Source organism: Vulpes vulpes, chromosome 8 (genome assembly GCF_048418805.1).
Source record: "Vulpes vulpes isolate BD-2025 chromosome 8, VulVul3, whole genome shotgun sequence".
Lineage (NCBI taxonomy): Eukaryota > Metazoa > Chordata > Mammalia > Carnivora > Canidae > Vulpes > Vulpes vulpes.
The window spans coordinates 6,894,593-6,912,517 of NC_132787.1; the positions used below are offsets into that span (position 1 = coordinate 6,894,593).

Here is a 17,925-nt window from a genome sequence, read left to right on the forward strand (position 1 = left end):
AAGCAGGTACAGGGAAGATATGTCCAGAACAAGGGAAGAGTCACAGGACAGGGCTCAGGAGATGGAAAATTTCCTCCTTGTTGGAAAGAAAAATTCTCTGTTGTTGGGGAACAGAGGCAGGTTACCCTCTGGTGGGTCACAACCCTTCACTCCTGATCCCAGCTCCCCAGTCAACACTGGCAGGCCCTGGAAAAGTTTCCAGGCTGTTGTTCCTCCTCGCCCCCACAGTAGTGCGCAGGCCTGGACATGCTGATCTCTCCTAGCCCGGTCCCCTGCCCCGCCCGACTCCTGTGTTTATCCTGGAGCAGAGGAAGCCGAGGCCTGGTGCCTCATGGGGCTCCTCACGCATTGGCTTAGTGCGGCCTGCTGTGTGCGAGGCCCTAGGGTGGCCACAAACAAGACGCGCTGTGCACAGCCCCTGCTCCTGCCCCCAAGGGGCACACATTCTCCTGGCTCTGCGGCTCCTGCCAACCAAGAACGGTGCAGTTCCACCACTGGGAGTCAGTAAGGCTCTGCCCCAGAAGTTCTGGTTGGGTCCAGCCTCACAGAGGCTCCTTTCCTACGTCTCAGGAGGAAGGAGATGTTCTAACAACTCAGAATGGGAAGAACACTTAGAAATCATCTGGGAGTCACAAAGGTAAAAATATCAGGATCGGGGTCAGAAAGCAAGTCTCTATGGCTGCTTCCAGATCTCCCCTGGTCCCAAAAGCGAACACTGCACCCCTGGCGATGAACAGGTCTTGGGTGCATCCGGTGCCCCTGCCCATGAACACCGTGTGCTGAGGGGGGCCAGCAATCCCGAAGTAGACGCCAACCCCCAGCCCCCAACATCTCTGTGCTCCAGCCACCCCAGACACAGCCCCAGTCTTCCCCAACAGAGCCCTGGGCCCCACCCCACCATCTGCCCGGGGCCGCCCTGTGTCCCCCACTCTCAGGGTGCCAGTGCGGGGACCTGTAGTCTGGGCCCCAGAGCTCCAGCTATTATTATTATTTTTTATTTATTTATGATAGTCACACAGAGAGAGAGAGAGAGAGGCAGAGACACAGGCAGAGGGAGAAGCAGGCTCCATGCACCGGGAGCCCGACGTGGGATTCGATCTCGGGTCTCCAGGATCGCACCCTGGGCCAAAGGCAGGCGCCAAACCACTGCGCCACCCAGGGATCCCCCCAGAGCTCCAGTTAAATGAAAACCTTGAGCCAGGACTAGGCTCGTTCTTTCCACTACTCGAAGGGAAGGTCCTTCGGGAAAGGCTATGGTTCCCTGCCTCGCGCTAGCCCAGCTTAAAGGCGTCTGTCAGAATGGTCTGGGCCTCCAGCTCCCTAGGAGAGCTGCTCATGTATCATGTGGGCCGGTGGTTGCCTTGAGGCTCAACCTCCCAGAGACAATTTTGTGTCAACATTTGTAAAACCACAGGACACCCCAGGGCTCCCTAGGAAAGGAGCTGCAAACGCAGGCTGCCTTCTGGCAGGGGTTAGAGAAGGGAAGGGAATGGGTCTGAGGACAAATGTTTATCGAGCGCCTACCCAGTGCCAGATACTGCATGGAGCACGCGAGCTTTCTTATCAAATTCTCGCAGGAATCCCTAAATAGGTAAATACTTCTGTTGTTTCTTTCATAGATTAGGGGAAGCTCCGAGGAATTCAGATTTCATGCTTCTAAGCTACTAAGATGGTCTGTTTGCTTCCAAAGGCCTACCCCCAGGGGCCAGGGCTCCTCCACTGCCTGCTGCCCTCAGGGATGGGCTCCAGGGACCGTTTCCATCCAAGACTCCCTTTCTCTCTCTTCAAGTCTTAGATGACTTGACCTTGTCCATGGAGCCTGAGACATTTCATGGTCAACTTCTTGCTTCTTGGTGGCCTGTCCTGCACAGAAACACCTATATGTTCCTTTGCTTAATGTTTTTACAGATGTAGGTCTTTCCTACTCCACGTTAGCACAGCACCTGGCCCAGCGCAGCTGCTCACTAAATACGTGTTGAATGACTGAATATTAGCTCCCCGTGATGCTTCTTTGCATCTCTACATCTCCCACTGGTCTACAGGTCCGGAATATCTCCCAAATCTGATATTGTCTATGTCATTCACTTGGAAACACGTTATATTTTCTTGTCTGATGTTGCCCTTAGGCCACCTGGGGCAACTTGAAGTGTTTTTAAGTTGTTCATGCTTCCAGATCTTGACTTCCAACTGCAATTCTAGACTTCATGAAACAGAGAGCATCTTGCATGGGAATAAATGTGTGCAAAGTCATATTTGCGCTCAGCAAGGAGCTGAGAAGGAAGGCAAAGAAGCTACTGAACAGCCCTATGGGTCTCACGAAGTCCTTGGACACAGCTCCTGTGCTTTATTCATTGGAGAGCCCTTCAAATGCTCTTTCAGAACCTTTGTGCTCTTCTCTACTGCAAAACAGGTGTCCTCCTACAAGATAGTAATGGCATTTTCAGTAGCAACTCATTGAGAAAACGATTTTTAATTTTTTTCTTATTAAATTAGTAGCTCCCTTAAAAAAAAAAGACTTATTTCATAAATCACAGCAGCATCTGCACATGGGAAAGACTTATGATTTAGTCTTCAGACACCGTTGGGCTGGTAGATTGGCAGCCCTGTTAGAAAATGCCAGATCTCAGCATTTCTTTCTCTAGTACTGCACGCCGGATGGCAGTCGCTGTTTGATACAGTGATTGAGAGGAACAATGTCATAAGGTTAACCTTGAATCTTCTTAACTTTGTCCTTTTGGAGCAAATCATTTACAAACTTTGCTACTTTATTTTTTTTTCATACTCTTCAGATGGATTGGAACACTTTGTGTGTTCCATGGCTGAGGACAAGAGTCCTACTGAGCAACCATAGCCAACCAATTATAATCAGAGGGGGTATGGGGCAATAGTTACAACCATGAACTCTAGAACTGTAATGCCCAGGCCTGGGTACCAGCTTCAGCACATGTTAGCCGTGTGACTTTGAGCAAAGTGCGTAGCCTCTGGGGCTCAGGTCCCTCATCTGCAAAATGGGGATAATTGCACCTGCCCTAAGAGGTTGTTATGAGGACTAAATATATGTAAGCTAATATTTAAGAAGCATTTAGCAGAGTGCCCGGTACATTAAAAATTCTATTTTTAATCCATTTTTATTAATATGATTTTTTTTTTCTTACATAAAACTTGACCACCAGGATTTCCAGCTCCCCAGCAGACTAGAAGTTAACTGCTAAGGGGAAGAAAGGTCCCCTTCTACAGGCAGGCACCCATAAGAAGAGACAACACGTAGCTTACCAGAGAGGGGGAGACCGAAAGCGATGCAAAGGAGCACAAGAGCTCCAGATCATAGCAGGCTGAGTCATACGGTGCATGGACACAGCCCTGTACAATTCTGAGGTCATAACCTTGTTCCTGCAAAGTCCAGTAATTGTTCTGAATGATACCTCTGAATCACCAAGAGAAGGTTATACAATGTTACAGGTGTTCTGTTATAAGAACCTTATTCTATCTTGAAAATATTTCAGTCGCAATTATGTAAATTGAAAGGGTAAGCTGGGTTCAGTTCCCCATTGGACAGGCATTTGATGTGTGCCACCCTCACATCGTAAGGCACATGTAGTATTAGTGCACTTCTCCCTGTCATTTTCTGAGCAAAGGACGATGGCTAGAGCTTCGTAGGTATGATCAGTGTGGATGTGTTGGTGTCCAATCTCTCAGACTATTGAGCAAACACCATGGCAAGGAAGCCTCGCTGGGCTGGCCATTAAGGGGGAAACACAGGGAGCCTATAGTTCTAGTGAAAGATCTTAGAAAAGAAAAGGAAAAAAAAGAAAAGAAAAGAAAAGAAAAGATCATGAACATCCTAGGTTCTCTCTATATGGGCATTTATTGGAGCCTGTACTAACCAGAAATATTACGGAGTGGAAGACACTTGGGTGCCAATGTGCGTGGGAAAGACTGGACATACCACAGAAATAAGAAATGAAAGCTCAGTACAGATCAGGACAATCCAGAAAGGCTCATGGTGAAAGAGGGCTATGGGTTGGGTGCTGAAGAAAGGATAGAACTCGGGGCACCTGGGTGGCTCAGCGGTTGAGCGCCTGCCTTTGGCCCAGGGCGTGATCCTGGAGTCCCAGGATCGAGTCCCATATCGGGCTCCCTGCATGGAGCCTGCTTCTCCCTCTGCCTCTCTCTTTCTGTGTCTGTCATGAATAAATAAATATTTTAAATATATATATATATATATAAGAATAGATAGAACTTGCACAGCTGCTGGGGAGGGAAGGCCCAGCTGGACAGGCATCCCGCGTAAGTGGAAATGCATTGGCGAGACAGAATGGGTCATGTTTGCCGGTCAGTAATCTCAGCATAGTCACAGAAGCTGTGTCCAGAGGCACTAGGAAATGAGGTTGGAAGGTTAGGAAAAAGTAAAATCATGGGGAATCTTGACTTTAATTTGGAGCACAGTAAACAGCAAGGATCCAGAAAAAGGTTCTGAGCAGGAGAGTGACATCATAGAATCACAAGAGATTATCAAAGCCCTGTCAAGCTGAGAAGCGTGTCCACGGATGCCCGTGGCATGAATCGCAGAGCTCCCTCCCTCACGCCCCACTCCAGCTCCATCACCTCCTGCACCCACCCTCAGGTGAGCAGGGATGATCAGACACCTATTCTTGGATTCCCCAGGTAAGGGCCTCATACCTTGCCTTGAATGGAACACTCCTTGCTCCTTCCTCTTCCACCCCACTTGACCTCTTGGGGTCTGAGCAGACACCCACTGTGGGAGAGGGTTGGCAGCTCTTTGGGCAGGTGAGTCACTCACCTGGGCGTGGCCTCCCCCAGTCCTCCTCTTAGTATGGCTTACCTCAGCTATGGAGGGAACTTGCCATCCTTCGCCCCTGGTTACCCACTCCCACCTCCCCCCCACCCCCCATAGGCTCTCCCTCACCTCCCAGAAACTTCTTTCATTCTCTCCCTACACGCACACCTGAGGGGTCTGGGCCGGTGGGCCTCTCCTGAAGCCCAGAACCCACCCACTCTGGGGTTCTGGTTCCTTTCCCTACTCTTGTGAAACTCCCCAGTTCTGTGGGCAGAAGTGCTGGCAACACCAGCACAGAGCAAGTAGCTACAGGCCAAGGGCCCCAGTGCCCACTCCTGCCGTCAGCACTCTGCAAGCCCTGGCCAGGAGGTCTGTTTGCCTGGCTGCCGTGCCAGGCATCCCTGCTCGCAGCCCTGCCCTCCCGGGCAGCGGCCCAGCACGGTGAGGTGGGCACCACCCCGGAAGCCCCCGCACAGCATGATGGTGGTGGAGGGTCTCCCCGTCATCAGACACCCTGGCTAGCAGCTGGAGACAGCTGCAGATCGGAGCTTCAAGGTGTTATCTTTGGGACTTCCAGAGGGCTCAAAGGCTTCCTTGGGCAGAACTGTCAAGACTGGACAGGCTGGAGGAGAGGTTGTTTTGCAGGGAACCAAAGAAGCAAAGTCTTTCTAAGTTGGTCAGAGTAGATCAAACGCCCATGCCTGGAAACTTGGACGTGGAAATGCCCTTGTAGAAGGGTCTTTCAGCATGTCCTGGCTTCCGCCCCTGGGACTGGCCACAGAGGGACTCCCACCCTTCCTCCCCCAGTGTCTCCCTCAAGATCTTGGGCAATGAATGTGAGGGGGAAGAGACAGGAACCACCATTTAATGAGCAGCTGCTCTGTGCAGGCCTGCATTCGGTTCTCAAAACTGTCCACCCTTCAAGGTAGGGGGTATCGCCCTGCCGCCCCACATGCACACATTTTTTGGAGGAAGGAACCACAAAGGGACCTTAATAGAGGTTTTATGGAGCAAACTTCTTGTTGGATTAGTGGGGTAACCAAAGCGCTGAGAGTTCAGTTTGCCCAGAGTCGTATCACTTGCTCCTGAGAACCCAGACTCGCTAATAATGCCTGACCATCCCACCTCTCAGTTCCTTTTTCCTCCTCTCTCATGCACCTGCCTTTTCAATAGGAAACCCAATTTTCCACCTTTATAGTGGGCTTGGAGCCCCCCATGGCAGTAAGTGCCGGGCCCTAGGAGCTCTGAGGGTGGAGGGTGAGGGGATTAGCCCCTCCCATCTGTTTGCCTTTAGCACCTGGAGTAAGGGGAGCTGCAGGCCCAGCCCCCCCAACATCTCCCTTCCTGCCCCACAGTCATCTTGACGGATGAGGAGGTGCAGCGGAAGCGGGAGATGATCCTGAAGCGGAAGGAGGAGGAAGCCTTGAGGGACAGTCTGCGGCCCAAGCTGTCGGAGGAGCAGCAGCGCATCATCGCCATCCTGCTGGATGCCCACCACAAGACCTACGACCCCACCTATGCCGACTTCACCCAGTTCCGGGTACATGGCCTGGACGATGAGCTGTGGGGTGGGAGCCGGGGCGGGGTGGGGGGGGGAGAGGGATGGAGGGCCGCGGGGGGGCAGCCAGCACCGGGCAGGGTGGAGGCTGCTTTGGCCCTGGGGAGGCCTCCGCCCCCACAGGCCTTCCTTCAAGCCTCCTGTTGGAGATCTGGGGCAGGGTGGGAGGGTGGCCCCAAATGTGCACTTCTGATGCTCCGGCTTTCCCTTGCAGCCTCCAGTTCGTGGAGATGGGGGTGGAGGGAGCCATTCGTCCAGGCCCTCCTCTGCCCACACGCCCAGCGTCTCCGGGGACTCCTCTTCCTCCTGCTCGGATCACTACCCGGCCCCTCTGGGTGAGCCCCCCGCAGCCCCTGCCCAGCCAGGGTCCCTACCCGGCCCCTCTGGGTGAGCCCCCCGCAGCCCCTGCCCAGCCAGGGTCCCTACCCGGCCCCTCTGGGTGAGCCCCCCACGGCCCCCGCCCCGCCAGTGGTCCCTACCCAGCCCCTCCGGGTGAGCCCCCTGCAGCCCCCGCCCAGCCAGGGTCCCTACCCGGCCCCTCTGGGTGAGCCCCCCCGCGGCCCCCGCCAGCCAGGGTCCCTACCCAGCCCCTCTGGGTGAGCCCCTCACGGCCCCCACCCAGCCAGGGTCCCTACCCGGCCCCTCTGGGTGAGCCCCCCGCAGCCCCCGCCCAGCCAGGGTCCCTACCCGGCCCCTCTGGGTGAGCCCCCCGCGGCCCCCGCCCCGCCAGCGGAGCCCAGCAAGAGCCCAGAGCTTCCACAGCCCACCTGTCCTTGGCTGTGGATGAGAGGACAGCACTGCCATACTGTGTGACACACAGTGTCCTCAGGTCAACCCCCGTTTTGTACAGCTCAGGGCTAAGTAGCCCGAGGGCCCACGCTGGGGAAGAAGCCAAGCTGGGGTCTGGCCGGGCAGGGTCTGTCTGGGGGGTCCCTGCTCTTTCCTCCCTGCCAGGCTTCTGCTCCTGCCCACCTCCATGTGCGTAATCTGATTCCTTTAAATGATATTTTGAGCCTAGGCCTTTTAGGGGATTCTGGTTTGGGTTTTTTTTTTTTTTCCCCAGTATCCAATATATTTATTGGGATATAACTGACATAGAACTAATTGTATTAGTTTCGGGTGTGTGCTACACAATAGTTTGATACATGTATGTATTGCAAAATGATTACCATAAGTATAGTTACTACCCATCATCTCAGAGTTACAAAGTTTTTTTTTTCCTTGTGATGAGAATTTTTAAGATCCACCCTCTTAACAACTTTCAGATATACAGAACAGTATCATTGACCATAGTCATCAAAGGTTTGGGGTGGAAGGAGAGCAGGTGGGGCCCATTGCAGCTTCCCTTCCCCCCATCCCAAGCTCTGGGGGACCGCTACAGCACCTGTCATCTCCAGCTCCTCCTTATGGTCCATTCCCACCGTCTCCTCCGACTTCCTGCTCCATCCTCCCTCTCCCCCTGTCCTTCATCCCTCTGCCTCTCACCCAACCCTACCCTACCACCTTGTGTGTGGATCCCACAGGAGGGCAGGCATGGGAAAACCCCTTTCCTCTGGGGAATGAGGACCCTCAGATATGGTCCTTCCAGACTTATTGATGGATCTGTGCCCAGATCCAAAAGAGGTGGAGAGGGTCTCAGTGTCAGATGGACAGGAAAGGATAGCAGTGGAGCCAGACATGGTGTCTACCCACCCGGGAGTGACAGGAGGGACGTGGTCAGGGACTAGAGGGAAGCTGTGACCCTTGGAGAGATTGACGGACCCTTGGAGCCCTTTGTCTTATAGGGATTCTTCTCAAGTGTTCATCTTCTCTCCCCACTTGGCTGCTCTTTTCCCTTGGTGGGATATGTATTTGCATCAATGAGGATCAGCCTACATGTTATACATTCAGCTTTTAATAATCCCGTTTTATTTGGGAGTTTTGATACCCTCATAGGTTAATTGATTAGGTGCTCAGCCCCACCAGTGGTATGTTCAGGATAGCATCTATTTATTTTAAAGGGGTGCCCGGCTCAGTGGTTGTAGCATGTAGTTCTTGATCTTGGAGCCATGAATTCAAGCCCCATGTTGGGCATAGAGATTACTTAATATAAAAATAAATAAATAGGGGTACCTGGGTGGCCCAGTGGTTGGGTGTCTGCGTTTGGCTCAGGTTGTGATTCCGGGGTCCTGGGATCAAGTCCCACATTGGGCTCCCCATGGGGAGCCTATTTCTCCCTCTGCCTAGGTCTCTGTCTCTCTGTCTCTCCTGAATAAATAGATACCATCTTTCAAAAATAAATCAAAATAAATAAGATTCAAATCATTGGCACTTTTAATTAAAAATATTAAGCAGAAGTAATACATGTTTATTGTAGGCATTCAGAAAAGATAAGCTAGTTATATACATATAAAATAAAGATATATTTTTATAAGTGTAAAATCTTTTAAAGATTTTATTTATTTGAGTGTGAGAGAGCAAGAGAATATGAGTGGGGCAGAGAGGGAGTGAGAGGCAGCAGGAGAGGGAGACTTCCCATTGAGTAGGGAGCCTGATGTGGGGCTCGATCCCAGGGTCCTGGGATCATGACCTGAGCTGAAGGCAGATGGTTAACCAACTGAGCCACCCAGGCATACCCCCCCACCTTTTTTTTTTTTTCTAAGATTTCGTTTATTTATTCATGAAAGACAGAGAGAGACAGAGAGAGAGAGGCAGAGACATAGGCAGAGGGAGAAGCAGGCTCCATGCAGGGAGCCCAACGTGGGACACAATCCCTGGTCTCCAGGATCAGGCCCTGGGCTGAAGGTGGCGCTAAACCGCTGAGCCACCCGGGCTGCCCCATCTCTCCCCTTTTGAAGGATTTTATTTATTTTATATGTAAAATCTTTAAACCTACTACCCAAAAGTAATCACTATTAACACTGTGATATATCTATTTCCCACCTTTTTTTTTCTTTAAATGCATTTGTATATTTACAAGTGAGATTATGCTATACAAAATCTGGTAATTTTCTTTTTTCTTTTAACAGTACATTATATATCATTTTCATGTCATTCAATATACTTCTAGAATATCATGCTTAAAGACTGATTAGTATTCTGGGGCATGAATGTTCAATAGCATATCTAATCTAGATTGTGTCCCAGATTTTCATTAAGATAACAGTATGCTTGTGGCTAAATATTTGCACTTATTCCAGATTTTTTTCCTTATGATGAATTTATGGAAGTAGGATTACTGGTCAAAGAATATACATAATTGGAGGCTTCTGGTGCCTGTAGTCAAATCACTCTCTGGATTACTTTAGCGCCGCATGGCATAAGGGTTGCCTAATTCCCTGCATCTTACAAACACTGGCATCCACATTTAAAAATATTTGTTTCTAGTCTATAGGTGACAGTGTAGATGTTCTGTTCTGCAGTCATTTGATCATTAGTGAGGTTGAACGTTGTTTTCCATAAGTTCATTGGTTCCAAATTCATTTTTGAATTGAGGTCATTAGAAACAACATGTGATCTACAAAATCATGGCTTGAGGAAATCTCATTTCTTGGAGTATCTCTGGTCTTTGATTTTAGTGCCTTGCTCTGCTTGCAAGAAAAGCCAGGGGGAGTCTTAGAAGAAAGGCTGGGCTGAAGAGTGACCTTGGAGACAGGCAGGCACTATGGCATTCCTGGCTAGCCCTGACGCTAGGGCATGGGAGGTCCTCACAGGGCCAAGCAGGAGGGCACCTGACTCAAGTATCAGCAGCTCTTTCTCTTTCCTCATCCTTCCCCAGACGTGATGGAGCCAACCAGCTTCTCCAATCTGGATCTGAGGGAAGAAGACTCAGATGACTCTTCTCTAACCCTGGACCTGTCCCAGCTCTCCATGCTGCCCCACCTAGCTGACCTGGTCAGTTACAGCATCCAAAAGGTCATCGGCTTTGCCAAGATGATTCCAGGGTTCAGGTAAGAGTCAGAATCCTAGATTGGTGGAGATCACCAATCCACCACTTCCCCAAATAGAGACCCAGACCCTACCCCAGACGGCCTACATCACAATGTCTGAGAAGTACAGCCCATCCAGCGTTGTTCTGCAGGCCAGCACTGGAGAGCTATCCAAACCCCACAGTTTCTGGATGACAGAACAGAAGCCCAGAGAGGTTCAGTGGCCAGTCAGGATCATTTTCTAGTCTCAGAGCCAGTATGTGTCAGAGCCAAGGTCTAGATTTCCAAGTTCACTGCTGTGGACACTTTAGCTGGCTTGGGTCTAATCCTCATGTTAACCCTTTAAATTAAACCTTCATTAACCCTCCACACCAAAATCTGAAACCAAAATGAAATGATAGGAGAAGGGGTTGCACAGGGGACTTGCAAAATAATTTAGGGATCCCAGAGAAAGACAGATTTCCTGGCACGCATAACCTGGACCTCCTTCACTCAAATTTCTGTGAAAAGGCCTTTCCCTCACCATACTGAGACCTTTTGCCAAAACAGATAGGTGTAAGGAATTCTACTGCAGTAAAGATCCTGAGTTTTAGATTCGTGATGCATCTCATTCATTCAGCTGTTTCATTGTTTTGGTAGTAATGACACGTATACTTCTATTTAAATAGCTGTGCGTCGTTAAATATTCTTAAAGTAAGAGAGTGTAGGCGCTTTTAGAGGAATGTTGGGAGGTAGTTATATCTATATTGCCATATTATTTACACCATTTGGAGCATTGCCATGCAATATATATATATCCAATGTGGTTGAGAAACAGGAAGAAATCACTAGTAAGCGCTGTTAGCATGAGTTCAAGGCGAAGTATTTGCAGTTGCCAGCAGAAGGGGCTTGTGAGTGCTTTCTAGATGCTGATGCTCAGATTCAGTGCTGGAATTCTGGGAGCCCCCAAATTATTTGACATTGGCCCGCTCTGAATGCAAACTCAACGCAACGTGCTGTTTATTGTTTGGTGACTCTCTCTGCCACGCGAGGAAGCCACAAGTTAGTGTCTCAATGACTGCATTGACAGCTAGTTGGTGATCACTCAGAGAGCCAAGCCCAGTTCTTCCCAGTTTGTGTACGCCCTGAGACAGCCGGGCTCTGTGTTATTTTTGCCTCAGCAACCCAGATGCCAGAGGTTCTCCTATGCTCTTCCCCCAGGAATTCATTTGAAAATTGTAAAGAAGAGAAAAACATCAAACTCGCTTCCTGCATCCCGCCGCCCTTGAGATGCCCTTACTGCTTTGCCCATTTTGGTCGCAGTGGGAACAAGGGCCACTGTGGCATCCAGCAGGAGTGAGCTACTGAGTGTCACCTGTGAGCTCAGGATTGCACTGGGCCTGGGATTTACCCTCCAGAGCCTTTCCTTGGAACTGACAACACATTCCGCTTAGCACGAGTTCCAGCTCCCTCCCACACTCTTCTACTTAGTGTTTGCAAACTAGGTCTGTTCCAAAGTCTTGTTTTGTGTAAACAGCTAAAGACAAAAACACTTCAAGGTGCCGATGGAAACATGGTAGCACCTGGCTCCTATCCTAGTTCCAGAGAGCAGTCCTCATTTCTCCTAGCCTGGTAGGGGAGCTAGAGTACAGGGCCCCCCAAGCTCTGTCCAGAGGCTCAGATTTGCTGCTTCGAGGTGGTGGCTAGGATTGCACACATGGCAAAGCTGCCTTCAAAAAAACCATCCATTTAACCGGATGACCCCAATGCAACCCCCGCCCTTTAGTAACCCAAACCTCCATTTTTCTCCCATGCCCTTGGCCCCTGGCCCTTCCCCTTGCCTCACACACCCTGACACAAGTAGCACAACCCACCCCTAAAGTCTCTCTCCAGGAATGAGTTGTAGTCTGCCCCCTGGCTTCTGTATCCCGCCTCATTTTCCAGGGCTCCCTAGTCTAGCCGGGCAGTCATGGCCAAAGTAAGGTATATAGGAGCCGCCACTGACCCAATCCAGCTACTGATCTAAAATAGGTTACATTGATCCTACCCATGCTTGGGTTGGCTTTTCTCTCTCCAGCCTGACTTAGGAAGTCTCAGAATGGAAGATGTTCCAGTAAAAATGGAGCAGGCCTTACCAGGAGCTCTGGGGGTGGGGGAGACACTGATGTGGATACTCTCTGTGACTGGACAGAGGTGATGTCGGGCCTGGATGGAGGCCAAAGGCCCGGCTCTGGTGGACCCCAGCGGGGGCCAGCCCCACAGCTCCCCAGCTCTGCTGGTTTCTGTGCTTCAGGGTTCTGTTGTTCCAAGAAGTGAAAGAACAGTGGCTATGGCCCTGGTGTCTTTGATCCTGCTGCCTGTAGGCAGGGGTGGAGGGTGTGGGGAGGGCAGGATGAGACTTCTGTGTGGGTGAGTGCAGGGGGGGTGGCGGGGGCAGGCTGAGACTCCAGCGCAGGCGTGGGACCAGAGTGGGGCGGGACCGAATGGGCCGGGCTGGGTGTGAACTGCACTGTGGTCAAGGCCTGGGCCCTGGTCCTGCTTCCCACCTCCCCTCCCTCGGCCTCTCAGCCTGCACCCCACAAATCTCCCTGCCTCAGCGCCTCAGAAGGAAGGCCTGGAGGAAGTGGTCTCTGGAGCAGCATCCAAATGGCCAGGAGCGATCTGGGATCTAAGAACCAAGGACCTCCAGGTTTTGTTGCAAAGAGAGATGGAAGAGGGACCAAGCCGAACCAGCTAGAGCCCAGCCCTCTGGGCAAAAGGCCTTTGACCTCACTACCATTTCTATTCCCAGGGGCTCCTTCCTGGTCAGAGGCCTGAGGTCACAGTGTGTCCCTCCTCCCATGTCCTTTCCTCTGTATCCCCTTGGTCACCTAGTATAACAAACAGCTTTCCTCCATAAGCTGTGAAGGATACAAGCTAAGTAGGACACAGTTCCTGGCCTCTAGGGCTCAGTGTCTGATGGGAGAGATAGACATTGAGACAATTGCGGTGAAGAGATAAGAACCGAAAGAGGCCTGCTGGAGGTACCGTGGGAATGCCGGCGAGGAGGGGCCGGGAAGACCAGACAGTGGCACGTCTCCAGAGTGCCTCACAGGTGCCCAGAAGCAGCTGGCCACCGGTGTGAAAACCAATCAGGGTATATAAATATTATCCGGGTCCAGGGAGGAGGCAGGGAGCCTGAGCTGGCACCTGTCAGCAGGAAGGAGATCTCTGACCGATTTCCCCTTCATTTCCACCTGTACCCCCACCCACTACTGTCCCCTCTGCTGGCTGTGAGTCGCACATAGAAAGTCCCTGGATTGCTGGGCCATAATGTGAGGCCGTTCTAGGTTTGCTTTCATAGAAGCAGCGTGTCTGGATCACAGCAGGCAAGGTACCACTGAAGTCTCTCTGGCATGGCACAAGTGGATGCTGGTTCCCTTCTGGCCATCCATTTCGAATGGGCCATTGAACGAAAGGTTACATACAAAGAAATGCCCTACAGAATTGCTTAAAATGGCAAAAATTAGAAGCACCCAAAATGTCCCAAAATAGGTGGTGGGAAGACTGGTTAAATAACTTGTAGTATGTTGGTAAGCTGTAATTGTATGCAACTCGTTATGGACTGGGCTAAAGAAATGTTCGTGGTGTAGGAAATGGGACACAGAACTGCTATGAACTCAAGTATGTTTTAAAAAGAGAGATTGGCAAGGCATCCGGGTGGCTCAGTTGATTGGGCATCAGACTCGGTTTCTGCTCAGGTCGTGAGCTCATGCATCCTGAGATGGAGCCCCAAGACGGGCTCCACACTTCAGCAGAGGGTCTGCTTGAGGGTTCTCGTCTTCTGCTCCCTCCCCCCAACTCACATGCTTGTGTGTGCAGGTGCATGCTCTTTTTCTCTCCTTGCCTCTCACAAATAAATAAGTAACTTCTTTTTAAAAAAAGAGGGAGATTTGCATTTTAAAAAAAAGATAGGAAGGAAATACACCCAAATGGTCATTGTGGTTATGAGCAATTTTTATTTGCTTTTATATTTTTCCTGTATTTTGCAAAGATTTAATAATGAGCATCTTTTATTGTATAATGAGGTAAAACCCCAATGAGGCATCAGTGTTTATTTTTGTGTATTGAGCATCAGGAGAAAAGTGACAAAGGTGGTGAGATGTGTGACCCCGTGTCACTGGGGCTGTCTGTCCAGGAGAAGATGCAGAGGAGCATGGTAACTTTCTTTAAATGATTAAAAGATGCCCCATGGCTAATGGAGAAGTCTGGTTCTGTGTTCCTTGAGAGGACAGAACCATAAGCAGTGGATGCAGCTCAATAGCAGAAGAAGCTGGTAGCCCAGAGGTTAACAACCTCATGGCTACATCCAGAGACCACCAGTATCCTGGCCCCAGAAGGACCCTGCATCTGTAGGGAATGCTGAAGAAGGAAATGGAGCACATGCCTTTAAGATCACAAAGCCTTCCAACTCTAGTGCTTTGAGATTTTTTTTCAGGGCAGACCCTTTGTGGCCATCCTAGCCATCACCTGTCCCCTGTTGATACGGAACTCTCATCAGTGAACACCCAGTTCCCACCTTTCTATGCAGCAAAGTGCAGCCACGGAGAGGATGGCAGCCCTTCCACAGGATATCCAAGTGGAACTAGACACTCAGGGAGAGAAAAGGAGGGAAAACTGGAAGCAAGCAGATCTGTGGGTGCTGCTTGTTCCTTGTCATTGTTCAGGCAAGCCCAGCTAGTGACTCAGAAGAGTGGAACTAGTCATCGGCCTCTTGACTCATCAGCACGCAGTTACTGACCTTCTCGTTGTGCTCAGTGCTCAATAATCTAGTGTGGGCAACACTGAGGTGATTGAAGTGGTGTTGGCCCTCAAGTAGCTTGCAGTTCAAGCTGCAGACAAGCCCATGAAGAGCAGAGCTGAAGGAGAAAGGGCAAAGCAGCCATGCAAGCCGCAAGCCGTGAAGAAATGGCTCTATTCTCCTAAAGGTCACTGGGTGGCGGGGAATCTGACAGACATCTCACCGGCTTCAGAGTCAGGAAGATGTGGTGGTGCAGGAGAGGAGAAAGGGCTTCCTTGGCTGGAGCTGTCACATGCCCAGAGGCAAGCTGGAGTAAGAACACGCACAATGTTGAACAGGGAGTGGTCTGAAGTTGCTAGGATAGAGGGTTGGTGGAGTTTGTGAAGGGAAGAGGGCTGGACAGACAGGTTGAAGCCAGGCGATGGAGTGCGGGCTTGATCCTGAGGGGGTTGAAAGTCAGTGAGGGTTTCTGAGCCCAGGCGATATCTCCCTACAGTCACCATAAGCAACATGGAAGAGAGACCCAATGGCGATGTGATCCCAGAGTGCGAGTAACAGGCAACTGACAAAGATGATGGAGCTGTGAACCAGAATGGTCCTAGTGGTGGTGGGAAGGAGGCCAAGGGCTCCAGAGATGTCCTGGAGACAGAGTTGGCTGAGCTTTACTTCTGAGAAGGACGAGAGGACAGGAGGGGGAGAAGAAGAAGGCATGAGAGGGGTTGAAGACGACTGTGACCATACCTCCATATTCACGCTGTAACCCTGAGGGCGTCCTCAGGCTCTTCTTGTCCCTAACAGCTCTGGCCGCTTAGGCCCAGGACACTTGGCTTGTGTCAAGCACACCTGTGCTTTCCCTGCCTTAGTAAGTGAGCTCATTTACTTCCAGCCTTGCTGTCCAATCACAGCCTTGAGTTGTTCTCCCTCAGGAACAAGTTTTTCCCTCTCTGATCAGACCACCAACTCCTCAATGAAGGACCCAGGGCACTCCACTGATTTGCGTGACTTGAAGTTCTTGACCAGTAACCTGACTCCTTCCTGCCCTCCCTGGCAGAGACCTCACTTCTGAGGACCAGATTGTGCTGCTGAAATCAAGTGCCATTGAGGTCATCATGTTGCGCTCCAACCAGTCCTTCATCATGGACGACATGTCCTGGACCTGTGGCAGCCAGGACTACAAGTACCGAGTCAGTGATGTGGCCAAAGGTACCTTTGGGCCCCACCTCCGCCCTCTTCAGCTCCCAGAATCTGGTCCTGCCCTTTCTGGGGGTCATAGACCCTGATGAGGCACATAGGAGGGATTAGGCAGCAACAGGGAGAGAAGGGTGAAAGGCAGACCTAGGCAGGGTTGGAGGTGGGTGGGGTTGGAGGGATGGTTTGGGTAGGTGGCTCCTCAGTTCTGCCCACAGCTTCTGGCCATCTCTCTTACAGCCGGACACAGTCTGGAGCTGATTGAGCCCCTCATCAAGTTCCAGGTGGGACTGAAGAAGCTGAACTTGCATGAGGAGGAGCATGTCCTGCTCATGGCCATCTGCATTCTCTCCCCAGGTATGAGGAACTCGGGAACCTGGGAAGGGGGAATATGAAGCACTAAGCCCTGCTGAGGGCCAGCAGGGTGGTCTGGAGGGCGGAGTGAGCAATAGAAGAGAAAGATTAGGAAACACCCACTTTTCTGGGTTTGCACAGCCCATATGATATGTGTATGTTGAGGGGTCCCTCACTGCCTTTGGCCCTGAGACCACAGGTAATTCACAGGTGGGACTCTGAGAAACCAGATAAATGGGGTTTCTCAGGATACAGACAGGTCTAGATGTTCCCAGTACTCAGGTTCTGCCTTTGTTGTGAACTGGACTGAACTTTGCTGACACTTGAGATCACCTGTGGGGTAAGGTATAAAAACTTGGGGCTTATAAGATGGTTCTGCCTAGAAAGCTTACCTGACAGATTTTGGAGGCAGTGTGCTCAATCTGGTCCTTGAGCTCTTCTTCTGTTTGTTGGGGTAGGAGGAGAGAGAGAGACAAGCTGAGGAGGAGGTTATTGTGGTCCTGGGGATGTTATATGGGTGATGAGGCCTAAAGGGGGCAGCCCTGCCTCTGCCTGTTGAGGGAATAAGCAAATGGCCTCTGATCAGGGATGGGCTGGGGACCCATGAAGGGAATATGGGCTCCCCTCTCCCTGCCCAGCCAGCATTCACTCATTCATTCCTTCATATATCCAGCAAAAATTTCTCAAGCACCTGCTAGGTATCAGGAGCTGTGCTGGGCTTTGGGATTCAGCAGCAAACAGGACACAGACTTTTATTCCATGATGTATAGGAGGAAACATTAAACAATCACTATTATTGATAATTTTAATGTGATGCATTTTTTAAAATAAAGGCATGTATGATACTATAGCAGGGTATAATAGAGGGAGAGAATTTGATGCAGTCTAAGGACTAGAGAGAGGGGCTCATCAGGAATGGCCCTCTTGAGGAAGATCTTTTAAGCTGTTATCCAAAAGATTTGTAAGAGGCAAAGATACAAGAGCTAAGTTAGGCAGAGGGAACACAAATGTGAAGCCTGGAGGCCAGAGAGCATGGCACATCAAGATACTGATGGGAAGAGGGAGCATAGGGATGCCTGGGTGGCTCAGTGATCAAGCATCTATCTGCCTTCGGCTCAGGGTGTGATCCTGGGGTCTGGGGATCGAGTCACACATTGGGCTCCCTGTGAGGAGCCTGCTTCTCCCTCTGCCTATGTCTCTGCCTCTCTCTTTCTCTCTGTCTCTCATGAATAAATAAATAAAATCTGAAAGAAAAAAAGAAAGAAAAGAAAAGAAAAGAAAGAGAGAAAAAAGAAAGAAAGAAAGAAAGAAAGAAAGAAAGAAAGAAAGAAAGAAAGAAAGAAAAGAGACAGAGAGCTGA

General features: G+C 50.6%; 1 protein-coding gene across 3 annotated transcripts in view; it reads left to right on the forward strand.

Moving 5' to 3' along the window:
- Positions 1-17,925, forward strand: part of VDR (vitamin D receptor) — a 57,023-nt gene that overhangs the window by 36,112 nt on the left and 2,986 nt on the right. For all 3 annotated transcript variants that reach the window (XM_072765449.1, XM_072765448.1, XM_072765450.1), the window contains 5 exons: positions 6,154-6,338; positions 6,571-6,691; positions 10,114-10,285; positions 16,075-16,226; positions 16,452-16,568. In XM_072765449.1, coding sequence (XP_072621550.1) covers positions 6,154-6,338; positions 6,571-6,691; positions 10,114-10,285; positions 16,075-16,226; positions 16,452-16,568 — 747 coding nt within the window. The remainder of the gene's footprint in view (positions 1-6,153; positions 6,339-6,570; positions 6,692-10,113; positions 10,286-16,074; positions 16,227-16,451; positions 16,569-17,925) is intronic.